This window comes from Pimephales promelas, chromosome 10 (assembly GCF_988280905.1).
Source record: "Pimephales promelas chromosome 10, fPimPro1.hap1.1, whole genome shotgun sequence".
Classification (NCBI taxonomy): domain Eukaryota; kingdom Metazoa; phylum Chordata; class Actinopteri; order Cypriniformes; family Leuciscidae; genus Pimephales; species Pimephales promelas.
The window spans coordinates 4,213,866-4,227,695 of NC_142778.1; the positions used below are offsets into that span (position 1 = coordinate 4,213,866).

General features: G+C 38.4%; 1 protein-coding gene across 2 annotated transcripts in view; it reads right to left on the bottom strand.

Moving 5' to 3' along the window:
- dvl3b (dishevelled segment polarity protein 3b) overlaps positions 1-13,830 on the bottom strand; it is a 35,698-nt gene continuing 21,868 nt past the window's right edge. Inside the window, exons 4-15 of one of the 2 annotated variants that reach the window (XM_089135296.1) lie at positions 11,807-11,931; positions 11,596-11,731; positions 9,409-9,502; positions 9,246-9,315; positions 9,000-9,139; positions 8,853-8,929; positions 8,683-8,750; positions 7,212-7,289; positions 5,603-5,734; positions 3,305-3,472; positions 2,971-3,186; positions 1-1,589 (exon numbers count right to left, since the gene is read on the bottom strand). In XM_089135296.1, the coding sequence (XP_088991422.1) occupies positions 1,219-1,589; positions 2,971-3,186; positions 3,305-3,472; positions 5,603-5,734; positions 7,212-7,289; positions 8,683-8,750; positions 8,853-8,929; positions 9,000-9,139; positions 9,246-9,315; positions 9,409-9,502; positions 11,596-11,731; positions 11,807-11,931 (1,675 nt within the window). In that variant the 3' untranslated portion in view covers positions 1-1,218. Of the gene's footprint in view, positions 1,590-2,970; positions 3,187-3,304; positions 3,473-5,602; positions 5,735-7,139; positions 7,290-8,682; positions 8,751-8,852; positions 8,930-8,999; positions 9,140-9,245; positions 9,316-9,408; positions 9,503-11,595; positions 11,732-11,806; positions 11,932-13,830 lie in introns of both variants that reach the window. The other variant, XM_089135295.1, reaches the window with a different exon arrangement.

Sequence of the window (13,830 nt, forward strand, 5' to 3'; positions counted from 1 at the left end):
TCTTTAGGCAATAAACTATATTTATAAATAAAACCATTTGTTTTGTCATAAAACAGTGTACAGTGAGTATTAAACTGAACCATTTAATACTGTTTTCCAATAATTAAACATGTGATAAATGCATCTGAGAAAAATGATCAAAGGTTTACAGAGAAACAATAAAGCTGAGTGCTGATCGTTAATGATGACAAACATCAACATATTAAGTACTGTGTTGTTTGGGGAAGAGTGAGAGAGTGAAGAGAGCTGCTCTTCATCACATTATAATAGTGCATCATCATCAGGTTCATTCAGGGGTGCTGATAATATAGAAACATTAAAGGTCCATTTTGATCTTTTGATCTCCACACATAATACAGGTAGAATATTACAAAGAATAACAGTACAGGACTGAATATCTCCCAAATTAATTTATTTAAATCAACATCAAATCATATTTGACTTAAGCTACTTATTAATAAAAGTCCCTGGTCTTATTGTGCAGAATTCAATGGTTCACGTTATTAGAAACAAAAACAAAAAAACCGTCATGTATCATGTTTAATAAATTCATTTTAACCCGAAGGTAAGGCAGACTTTAAAAGTCCTGTCTGTAAACTTAAAAACTCTCTTTTTAACTCTCTCTCTCACTCTCCACAATTATTAGCAGAAAATTAAAGTCATAAATAGTAAATAATTGCCAAAGATTCTATCTTTTGATAGCGTTTGTCTTTTTTTAAATCATTAAAAATGATTTGTTCATCCTTTAAAAAGCAAAAAAATGATTTAGAAGTAGAAGATTACCTCACTTTTCTTCCCCGTGTCTCATGCTTTTCTTTCATTTCGCTTGAATTAGTTTATCTTCGATTGATAAACAGATCTTAGCTTGAGGATAATAAACTGGTCAGAGGACAAAATGTTATAAAACGCAGGTAAAGTACATAAAAAGTACACAAAAACCAGCCAGCATTCACCTTCACTCAGACTTCATCACTGAATCTCCATTAATCAGAGAACTCTGGTCTCTGAGGGCATGATGGGATACGTGATCTGTTCCAGTCTTCTTCACTGAAGAAAGTGCAAGCCACAGGACACAGGAGGAGAGTTAGGAGGGACACTCGGCGCGCTCCACCAGCTAAAATGTCAATGCATTTCTTTCTGGTCTTCCTTCCCATCTTTCTTTCTTGATTTCACATGCCTGCGCATGTTGAGTCGGCCCTCTGGGTCACCTGTAGCACATCACATGACGTCGACGAAGAACTCGCTGGGGTTCCCCATGGCCATGCGGAAGGATTGGCGCGAGGCAGTGAGTTCGGGTGGCACCGAGGACAGGTCTCGTTCTGGAGGAGAGCCCGGGGCTGCTGTGGAGGGTGTCTGTGGCTGTGGAGGGAGGCCGGGCGGTACGCACACCAGGCTCTGGGTGCTTCGGATGGTGTGTGAGCTGCGCACGCTGTGTTCGCTAGGGGGCGCTGCAGAGCGTTCGCTGGGGGCCTTCTCTCTTTTCTCGGACTCGCTGCCACTGCCAGAGCGGCCTCCAGACTCCTGCGTTCCAGCCGCTGCGTTCACGTCGTTTTTGCTACCGCTGCGATTCGAGCCGGTGCTTCGACTGCCTGCGCGCAAAATGAAAGAAAGGAAATGTGAGACTTTCTGTTTAAAATATGTTTTTTCCATCACTGAAAGGGTGGAGTAGAATGCAGGGTTAGGATAACGAATATTATTTGCACTTTTTTGGAAATAATTACCTATAATTTAAAGGTACAATATGCAAGATTTTTCGCCACCAGGGGTCGCTAACCTCTAAGGCGTATGTTGATGATGAACACCATACTAATACTGTGTTCTGCCTTAATTTTATGTGGCATTGATTCATTTTAGTACAGTGAACTCATTGTCATGTTCAAGAAACCAGTTTGAAATGATTCGAACTTTGTGACATGGTGCATTATCCTGCTGGAAGTAGCCATCAGAGGATGGGTACATTGTGGCCATAAATGGATGAAGATGGTCAGAAACAATACTCAGGTAGGCTGTGGCATTTAAATGATGCCCAATTGGCACTAAGGGGCCTAAAGTCACACCATTACACCACCACCACCAGCCTGCACAGTGGTAACAAGGCATGATGGATCCATGTTCTCATTCTGTTTACGCCAAATTCTGACTCTACCATCTGAATGTCTCTACAGAAATCGAGACTCATCAGATCAGGCAACATTTTTCCAGTCTTCAATGGTCCAATTTTGGTGAGCTCTTTTGGTGAACATTTGGGATATTGTAAGTAATCAACTAAAAAAAATATATAAGATTAGCCTAGTGGTTTTTGAATATTTTACTGCAAAAATCCTGCATATTGTACCTTTAATATATATGTGTTGTGTTGTCCCCCCCCCCCCCCTAAATAAGTGGCATTTTGAGTGAATATGAGTTCTTTATATCAAAATAAAGGTCTCGATGAGCTCTATCCAATGGTGCCAAAAATTCCTATCTGAGATAAAACTATATTGAATAAAGCAACAAAAAGGCGTATCTGACGTATTTGACTTTTTTTTGAAAATGTTTTAGAACATGTTCATTGTGTTAAAATGCCATACATTTTTTACTTAAATACTCATTCATGTAAGTATGCCTGTGGTTGCAGTGTTTGTGGTTTAAGGTTAATAATACAGGTGACTGAAGTGTGGTCAACATTTTTTTTTTCTCTCTTGTAAAGTTTGTTAAAAGCCACATACGCCCCTCTGGCTGCAAGCCCTCGACATCTTCTTTTGGAAATTATTTTAGACTAGTAAACAAGTAAATCAAGCTGAGAACCATTTATGAACTAGCGTACTGCTTTTTAAAAAAACAAATCCATGCAAAAAGAAATCCTTGAAACAACATGGATTAGATCTAAATGTAAATAAATATAGTTTAATTGTATAGAGGCATTACTTGACCCTGAGGGGCATTTTTGTTCATTTTGGTGGTATTTTTGCCCCAAGCGCCCTTCCTCACCTTCGCTGTGAGGGCTACCGGCGCTGCCGCCCCCTGCAGTGAAGCTGTATGTGGGATCGTGCACAGGATGGGGATTGTACGGGTGAGGGATCGGGTACTGATAAGGGAAGGTGAGAGGCCAGGGAGCCACCCCAGGGTGGGGCAACGGAGCCAGAGTGTCCTGGTCAGACGCCCCACTAGAACCGTCATGGTCATGCAAGGTGAGACAGGCCATATCTGAGAGAGAAGAGGAACAAACAGGAGGGAAATAGAGTTTACTCCAAATGAATAAATAAAAGATGCTTCAACGTGAAAGATTGGGGAGAAATCTAAGAACTAAAGATCATGCACTCACTGCCACAGAGGTCCCCAAAGATGTAATAGCACTGTTCAGAGAAGGTGATCTTGTTGACAGTGTGGCGGATGTAGCCGGCTTTCAGCAGGTTGCTGGCGTATTTGCGTGCCTCCCGTCTGTCAGTAAAGCCCTCGACGTGATGATACAGCCAATCCACCACATCTGAACCTGATAGGAAAAACTAATATTTCACCTCTGAAGACACTGTTGTCCTAGCAGAACATGCACAGGTGTAATTCATCACATTAACTATCAACATTAAAGGGATAGTTCAATTTGAGATTAATTTTTTATATGTTTTATCTTACCTCAAGGGCATCCAAGATGTAGGTGTCTTTGTTTCCGCAGTAGTTTCAATTTTGATATTTTTAGCTCAAACCGTTCGTGTCTGTCAGTCATATAATGGAGGTCTATGGTCACCACCTCAAAAAGCATGCACAGAGAAGTCCAAATTACACATGATTTAATGACTCGTAAATGTAAGTGCACATTGACGGCCCAAGACACGAAACGAGCAGTTTGTGTGAGAAAACGAACAGTATTTACGAGTCATTAAATCGTGTTTAATTTGGACTTCTCTGTGCATGCTCTTTGAGGTGGTGACCATAGACCTCCATTATATGACTGACAGACAAGAACGGTTTGACCTAAAAATATCAAAATGGAAAATACTGCAAAAAACAAAGACGCCTACATCTTGGATGCCCTTGAGGTAAGCTAAAACATCAAAAAACTTAATTTCAAAGTGAACTATCCCTTTAACAACCACAAAGCCTCCAAATACTGTTTCTCTTCATTTTGAGCAGCGTATCTATTGTTTTATAATAAAAAACCTAACATTTGCGTAATGTTTTGCTGCTTGAAAGGTATTCTATCTTTCTTAAAGAGATAGCTCAACCAAAAATACAAATTCTCTCATCAGTTACTCACCCTCATGTAAAGACTTTTATAAAAAAAATAATCCAACTCTGTGACATAAACACAGCCATCATTGTTTTAACCCATACAACCCCATTGGATGAATTAATGTCTGCTAAAGCAAAGCGATAATTGTATGTGAGAAAAATAGTAATATGTTAAATCATATAAACTATCACCGTCGTATGTGCTTTTAAGGGTTGTAAACATAAGCGTTTTGTGAAGCTCACGTGAGAAGTGCAGTGGACTGTCAAGCTTCACAACACGCTTCAGAAGACATCGATTCTTCCACATGGATGTAACGATGACTGTGTGCTTTTTGGAGCATCGACATTTCAGAACCTATTCACTTGCACTATATGGACTCCCAGAGATAAGTAAAAGATCCCTTTAAGTGTCTAAATACATTTGTATGTTGATGTTTTAAAATTAAAAAAGTAATGAGGTGCTGGAAAATCACATCTTTAAAGTGGGCATGATATTAAAATTGACCCCATCAATGAAGCGCATAAGTTTAATTTCTTTTATTTTAACCTTGAAATGTTTCATCAAAATGTCATAACTGGATCTTCCGGTGAAAACGACTTCTCTTTGGTAGGACTTCCCCAATCCTTAGTCACTTAAATCCGCCCCTGAAAGCTAACGTTCATCGGCCTCCACTTTTGAGTGTCAAGCCCACATCTCAATATCCAATCAACATCTGATGAATGGAACCAAGTCCTGCCTACATTTGGTATTTTTTGCAAATCCGTTATGCTCAGATGTACAGAAGAAGTGATTCATTGCTACTTCCATTTAATTTTTTTTAAAAAAGAGATAAAAAAACACCACTATAGACCTTATGCACCAGAGAAACAAGGGCGCCGCCATCTTTAGAATATTGTCTTTGAACTTCCGTTTTTGCGGTCGCTCTGTATATCTCTATGGCATCGCTGTCCAGGAGTAATTAGCTTTTGAAGTGGATTTACTTATTTTAGAGTTAACAATCATGAGGATTGTAATGTTTAAAGCAGATGTCTTAACAAATGTCAGTAGACCGGGAAGATTTTAAAACGAGCCGTTCATTCATAAATAGGCAAGATCACTGTGAAAATACAGACCGGAAGACAAAAGACAACGAGCGCACGCTGAAAAGGGGCGGGGCTACATAAGGTCTATAGATAGTGACATCCATTTATGTCAAATATTTCAATTCTTTAACAATTAACAATTATGGCTGTTACCAATCAAATCAAATACAAAAGTGTCTGTAAACTAGATAGATACTGAAAATGATTCCAGATAACAGATATAACGTTTTTTTTATTTAATTTTTGGTGATATTTCCTCCCCACGCCCAGATGAGTTTATGAATTTTTAAGAATGAGGGTGCAGTTTTACCTATGAATGCATTAGGGATGGTAATCTTCAGCCACATTCTGTCTCGCACCTCCAGGCCTGACTCTGCCGATGCCATCGCTTTGGCTACTGCTGCCATGTCACTATGGATGGACAGATGGAAATCCTCGAACCCTGCAGAGTAAAGCACAGTCAGAAGGTGCAGAGCAGTCCACAGATGTGGGTGAATTACAAAAATGTGCTCCGTGAGAACATCAAGGTGCTGTAGCCATTACCAACTAATTACATATGAGAAGAGCTCTGGATTTCCCTTGTGAAAAAGAAGTGTGCTTAATTGTAATCAATGTGCACTTCAAATCTTAAAAGTATGTTCAAACAAATATAAAACCCCATTTCCAGAAAATAATAATAATAATAATTCGTTACATTTATATAGCGCTTTTCTGGACACTCAAAGCGCTTCACATAGAAGGGGGGATCTCCTCAACCACCACCAATGTGCAGCATCCACCTGGATGATGCGACGGCAGCCATATTGCGCCAGAACGCTCACCACACACCAGCTTACTGGTGGAGAGGAGACAGTGATGAAGCCAATTGGTGTATATGAGGATGATTAGGAGGCCATGATGGACAGAGGCTACTGGGCAAATTTGGCCAGGATGCCGGGGTTACACCCCTGCTCTTACGAAAGACATCCTGGGATGAAAAGAAAGATATTTTTTATCGTTTATAAAGAAGTCTACGATAAATTATTCGCGCAAACATGAAAGCATTGTTGTTGATCGTGGGAAATATTCCCATCGTAAACAAATCTCAGCCACTGCGTCTTCAGCGGTTCAAATTTAGGAAGATCAAAATGATTTGTGTGTTTGTTATTGCTCCCAAGAACAGAAAAACACAATCGCTTAGACGCCATTCTGCTCCAGTGTATCAACAATGACGGACTATGATGACAGCTCGCTCAGGGCGGGTCTGTGTTGAAACACTGATGTATATCAACAATCGTGGGAGGGGCGTCATGCGCCGTGTGACATACATTGCAGTATAATCAACTTGTAAAAGTGACAACTCGTAAAACGTTTATTCCGAGCAAGTTAATATTCCGAAAAAAATGTGTTTGTCATAGTAATCAAAATCTGAAAAGTTACTTCTGGTCTGGAATGATGTTTCCAATGATTGGGTTGAAAACGCTTTACCGTTGGAGATGGAGAGGCGGTGCGCTAAAATAAAACCCAGCCTTCGATATTACGTTTCACTTAAGTAACACTGAAGTAAAATCAGTTGCTACTTCCGGTTCACGGAGACTTTAAAGTATATTATTTCTGTAATAAGTATTCTTTGGTCTGCAAATGTGTGCTTCTTTTCCACAAGGGTGGCCCTAATTTCCAAAGTTTAGTTTTTGTATTTCATTCAAGACAAATCACAAATTTTTGATTTCCATTTGACACACTCAGTTGATGAGGGCTACGATCGAAACACAGTAAGCAGTGGACTAGCAGATGAAGTCATCCTCTGGCGACAGACAGCGGGCCCAGCAGAGGTGGACTATGGGAAGGGTGGGTGGATAAACACTTACGCTCAGTCTCTGGAATGGAGCTTGTGATGGAGGAGCTGGTGGAGGTGATTGTACTCATGGAAGGGCTCATACCGTACACTGGGTACGCCCCCGTCATAGCGGCCGTGTGAGACACCCAGGCAGCAGGATCTATGGGACGGATCGGCTCACCTGAATGAACACAGGGGAAGTCACTTGGTCATTTGAATCCAAAAAGGTCAAGAACAGTAAAAGAAAGTCATTTAACTGTGAAAGTGAAATGGTTGTGAAAACCACTTTTAGAAAAAAACTTTTGCTGATAATTTACTCACCCCCATGTCATCCGAGATGTCCATGTCTTTCTTTCTTCAGTTGAAAAGAAATTAAGGTTTCTGATGAAAATATTCCAGGATTTTCTCCATATAATGGACTTCAATGGGAACCAAACGGTTCAAGGTCCAAATGAGAGTTTAAGTGCAGCTTCAAAGGGCTTTAAACGACACCAGACGATGAATAAGGGTCTGATCAAGCTATATTTATAAAAATAAATAACAGTTTAAGTTTTATAAGCACAAATTGCTCTTTTTTCAAATCATTTAGTTCAACGAACTTAATCAACAAAATGACTCGAAAAAAGATTTGTTCATTTTGATGAACGAGTTCGAACAGGAGAGTCACGAATGTGCATCACAGAACAGAGCAAGGTGAAAATTACACAATTTTTTTGTCTGTTAAGATTACACGATTTTAACTCCTAAAATCTTGTCGTGTCATGAATATGAAACATGTCAGACAACAAGTTGGTTCCTGAAATGTCATCGAGAAGGCAAAACTAGTAGCGAGTGACTTCTGGAAACAAACGTAAACAAACAATGTATGAAGCGTATTGGCTGAAAAAAGTAAAAAAGAAAGAAAAAAAAGATCCTGCAAAGAGAACTTGAGGTAAAATATTGTTTACTTATATATTTTTTACCATCGTCTCTCTTTCGTTTCGCCATTTTTGAAAGTTGTGCACGGAAAAGCTTCTGTGCTGCTATTGGTCAACCTCATACTGTTAAAAAAATTAAACATGCTAGTCTTACGCAACATAAGTTGTCGCCCACTATGACACACTATACGAGATGATACGATCGAATCTTGCGTCCCGACGCCCGTTGACTTTTACGAATCCCCACGACACCCTACATCAAACGGATCGTGCCAAAATCGGGCTAAAATCGTGTAATCTGAACCAGGCATAAAACTTAAACTTTTTTTTTTTTTTTAAATGAGCGATTCCTTCGCTTGATAAGACCCTTATTCATCGTCTGAAATAGTTTAAAGCCCTTTGAACAGTTTGCAGTTTGCACTGAAACTCTCATTTGGACCTTGAACCGTTTGGTTCCCATTGAACTCCATTATATGGAGAAAAATCCTGGAATGTTTTCATTTAAAAACCTTAATTTCTTTTCGACTGAAGAAAGAAAGACATGGACATCTTGGATGAGTGACATGAGGGTGAGTAAATTATCTGCAAAAGTTTTTTTTAAAGTGAACTACTCCTTTAAGGTTGACTTGAACAGCACTGTAACCCAGTATCTCTTACTTCTTGGGAGGGTGAAACAGCTACGGGGGTTTGGATCCCAACATTTGGCTACAGTCAGTATGATGGGTCTGTAAACGTGAAGATGCACGATCATAGGTAACGTCAGTGCTGACATAAATATCATCTAGCCCGTAACAAGAGAAGCAAACATCACAGCATCCACTTCTTACCCAGGTTTATGGACAATCTCTCGCAGCACCCTCACTGCATCATCATTACTCATGTTCTCAAAGTTGATATCGTTCACCTACAAGACAAAAGCAACTGTTAGAAATCTCTTCGAAACAGCCAAAACAGACCATGACAGAGTGACTGACCTGCAGAAGCATGTCACCAGGCTCAATGCGTCCGTCAGCGGCCACCGCGCCGCCCTTCATGATGGAGCCGATGTAGATCCCTCCATCACCCCTCTCATTACTCTGCCCGACTATACTAATCCCCAGAAAATTATACTTCTCTATAGCAAGAGGAACAGAGGAAAACAAAATGGAGAGATGAGGAGCAGAGTATAGATTTAGTATTATGAGAGTGCGGTAAAACACTATTTACTATACTATACTCACCCATGTTTAACGTGACAGTTATGATGTTCAGAGACATGGTGGAGTCAGTTATGCTGCTGAACGATGAGGACTGGAGAGAAACAGAGATAAGGACACTTAAAGAAACAGCTCAACAATGATAGCCGGATACAAACACAATGTTTATCAGGCGCGGGAGTCTCACCCTCTCCATCCTGGGTGCTTTGGGTTTCCGTCTGCGGCGCCGATGGCGTCTCATGAGACGTGACGATGTGCTCTGCTCCGTAGAGCTGCTGAACCTGCAGTGGCATCACAGATGAATCTTCAAAACATCATATCTAGTGTCTTTTGTGCACATATAATGCACGTTACAGTCCTCTCAGCTCTGATTGGTCCTGATAGTCATGTGATTCCTACCATTCAATCCTTTGAGTTAGTGTAGTAGTGTATGAGACCATGGAAAACCATGCTTTGTGTTGGCTTTCCAGAGCATGTGATTTGAATGTGCATTAAGTCATTTAAGTGTTTAAAGGAGCCATTTTCTATATATGTATCATGAATAGTTTCGCCTCCTCTCTGATGCTTACTCTTACAATCTGTATAATTTCAACATGCCTGCATGCAAATTATCGTTGTTAATACTGACCTCTGTACATGTGCCAGAATTGTCCTTAAAATGGAGTAAAAATGCTAAGTATTTTTACGGGTCCTAATTATAGATTTTATTATCTTTATGCAAAAATACTGTGCATAAACTGCTAGGACTTTTTGCATTTTTACATTGTTTTCAGGCCATCATTAAGCCCCATAATTCTCATTACTGTAATGTGAAACATAAAGATTAACATATATTTTATTTTACTATTATTAAGATTATACATCATGGTTACTGTAATATAAAAAAAAAAAAAACACAGACTGTATCAGTGTAATGAAAATTATAGGGCTGTCAAACAATGAATCGCATTCAAAATAAAAGTTTGTGTTTACATAATATATGTGGGTGCACTGTGTATAATTATTTTATATATATATATAAATACACACACATGCATGTATATTTTTAAGAAATATTTTCATGCATATAAATATTTACATAATAATATATTATAATATATTATACTGTATATTATAATATAAAAATATTATATATATTATAATAATATAAATATTTTATACATAAATACTATTTTTTTCTTAAATATATACATGCATGTGTGTGTATTTATATATATAAAAAATAATCATACACAGTGCACCCACATATATTATGTAAACACAAACTTTTATTTTGAATTTTATTTTTATTTAGAATTTCGTTTGACAGCCCTAGAAAATGATTATGATGACAAAGAAAATATTGTGAATTGGGGCTAAATCTGCTTTATTGTCCAAACAATTCTCAAGGTGCTAATAGTAGAGTAGATTGCATTTTCTCTTTACAATCTGACTGACCAACGTGCATTTTAAAGGAGTACGTAGTTTTCCTGATAATTTACTCACCCCCATGTCATCCAAGATGTCCATGTCTTTTTTTCTTCAGTCGAAAAGAAATTAAGGTTTTTAAATGAAAACATTCCAGGATTTTTCTCCATATAATGGACTTCATTGGGAACCAAATGGTTCAAGGTCCAAAAGACAGTTTTAGTACAAACTGCAAACTGTTCAAAGGGCTTTAAACGATTCCAGACGATGAATAAGGGTCTTATCAAGCGAAAAGATCATTTAACGATCGCTTCATCGTTTGTGACTCTCCTGTTCGAACTCGTTTATCAAAATGAACGAATCTTTTTTTGAATCATTTCAAGGTCCAAATGGTTAGGTGAGCATTTGTGTTTCTAAAACTTAAACTTTTTTATTTATTTTTTAAATGACCGATTGTTTCGCTAGATAAGACCCTTATTCATCATCTGGTGTCGTTTAAAGCCCTTTGAAGCTGCACTGAAACTCTCATTTGGACCTTGAACTGTTTGGTTCCCAATGAAGTCCATTATATGGAGAAAAATCCTGGAATGTTTTCCTCAAAAACCTTAATTTCTGTTCGACTGAAGAAAGAAAGACATGGACATCTTGGGTGACATGGGGTGAGTAAATTATCAAAAGTGAACTACTTTCATAGATCATAGATAGCAGATAGTCGACCGGTAGAGGACAAAAATATTTTAAAATTCTGCAAAATTTTCCACGAATGGTTGCATGCAAGAAGAGAAAAAAAGCAATGCTTTTTTTTTTAATTGAATGGCCCTGTTGATGAGTTTTCATAAACACTGTGTGTACTAGGAGTTTTGCATTGTGAAAGTCTACATACATAATGTCTACATCAAACTTCCATTTTAAAAGAGTCAGAAAATTCCTTGTTTGAAAATCCCTGTTGAAAGTGTTTCAACCTCACCTGCTGGCCGAGTCGTCCTCCTCGGAGTCGAAGAAGCTGGTGGTGTCCAGCTCACTACTCATGAGCGTGGAGGAGCTCTCATAGCCTGCGATCTCCTGTCTGCGCTCCGGCCGAGAGTGACCGTTTAACCGGCCTCCTGCAGAAGACAACACTCATCAAACAAGCCTGCGGGGTTTCCTCATCCTCACTAAACAGACCTGGGGAAACTCACCATGGTCATGTGCATCTTTCCTACGAGGCCTTTCTCTCTCCCTCTCTCGATCTCTTCGCAGCGATGGACCCACCTCAGGCTCGGTGTCGTTGACCAGGTCATCCTGACTTCCTGCGGCATTCGCACTGCATGAAAAGCGGACATAAGAAAGATGAAGGCTGGGTGTTCAGAAGACAGGCAGTGATAAACACATCGCTGAGTGACACATGCCACACACACACAATGTACAGTAAACATTCACAGATCACAAATAACCATTCTCAACTCAGAAAGTTGTGATTAAAGAAAACTCCAGTTTGTGATTTGGCGGCATACATACTGTATCAGCTGAAGTGTTTGGGGAAAAGTACAGCTTCTGTGTGAGAAGGATCCGTACCCGTATGTTTTGAGGATCACCAGCAGAGGGCGCTCACAGGTTGCTGCTGTATTTCTCTTAACTACATTTGGCTGTGTTCACTCACAGTGTATGAATAATTAATTAACCTGGACACAAACACTCTCACAGAGGGGAGTCATGCTGCCTGACAGACAGAACAGGAAACACACACACACACACACACACAGACACAGACAGGAAACACCAGCAGGACAAACAACTATGCACACACATGTGGTTACATGCAGATAAAGAGACCCACTGACCAACAATGGCACAAACAGACCTGTGGGAAAAACCACTGATATAGGCAGCAAAACAACAAATATCAAAATCTATATAAAAAGGCCTGCACGATTTTGTCAAAGTAAATCACATGGTATTATTTGTGAGATTTGAACTGTGAAATCATTAACATTAAAAATCACAATAGAGCGCAACAATAACTGCCCTGGGTTCCAGGAGTATTTTTCTCATTCAATTTCTCCATAGGGATTTTTTTAAAAATTCAATAAAGAATAAAGCCATGAACCAAATGCACCTTTGAAATCAAACAAATAATATATCTGTTATTTGTTACATGTTATTTACAATGAAATGAAAATGTGTTATATTTAAAAGTACAATTAGTTGAACCTAAAGAGTGTTTTTGACTTACATTTATGGTAACTAAAATATATACGTTAATATAATTTCCACAGACACTTGTATGTCATGCATATTTAATTAAATATATTAGTAATTATATTTGAAAATGACGAAGTTGCCATTTATTACATTTAAAATATATTCACTTTAAACGCAATCCTGAATAACACATAATAATCAAGTACTTTACATGTGCTTTAGTTTGTTAGTTAAAGGGATAATTCACTTTGAAATTCATTTTTGGTATGTTTTAGCTTACCTCAAGGGCATCCAAGATGTATCCAATGTGTACTTACATTTACGAGTCATTAAATCATGTTTAATTTGGACTTCTCTGTGCATGCTCTTTGAGGTGGTGACCATAGACCTCCATTATATGACTGACAGACAAGAACGGTTTGACCTAAAAATATCAAAATTGAAACTACTGCGGAAACAAAGACACCTACATCTTGGATGCCCTTAAGGTAAGCTAAAACATACCAAAAATTAATTTCAAAGTGAATTATCCCTTTAAAACAACTAAATTATTTTAAATGGACTTTAAAGTAAAACTTTTAATTTCATATTACAAGTTATAAGTTACTAACACACTTAACACTCTTATTAAGTTTATTAAGAAACAGTCATGAAAGTGTACTCTCTTTAAGTTATTATATTATTTAAAAATACATAATTTACATTGAAAAATATGAACTCTGAGACCAAATGTGAAAAGACTGTAACAATGATTCAAAATGCACCCTTAAAGGAAAAATGCAACTCCTTCACTTTGAGCTTTGACAATTTAATTTATTTAATTAAACTATAGCCTTTTGCAGTTTAATAAAGGCCATAACACAATCTGATTAGCTGTGCAGCCCAAATAATGCTTCACATCCCTAACAAACCAAGCACTTAAAGCAGTCGATGCCTTTGTAGGAAAATCCTCAATCTAAATTGATGAGCGTGTCTGTCTACGAGGGTCAGTAGGGTTGATTAGATTCACAAGTAATGGGCT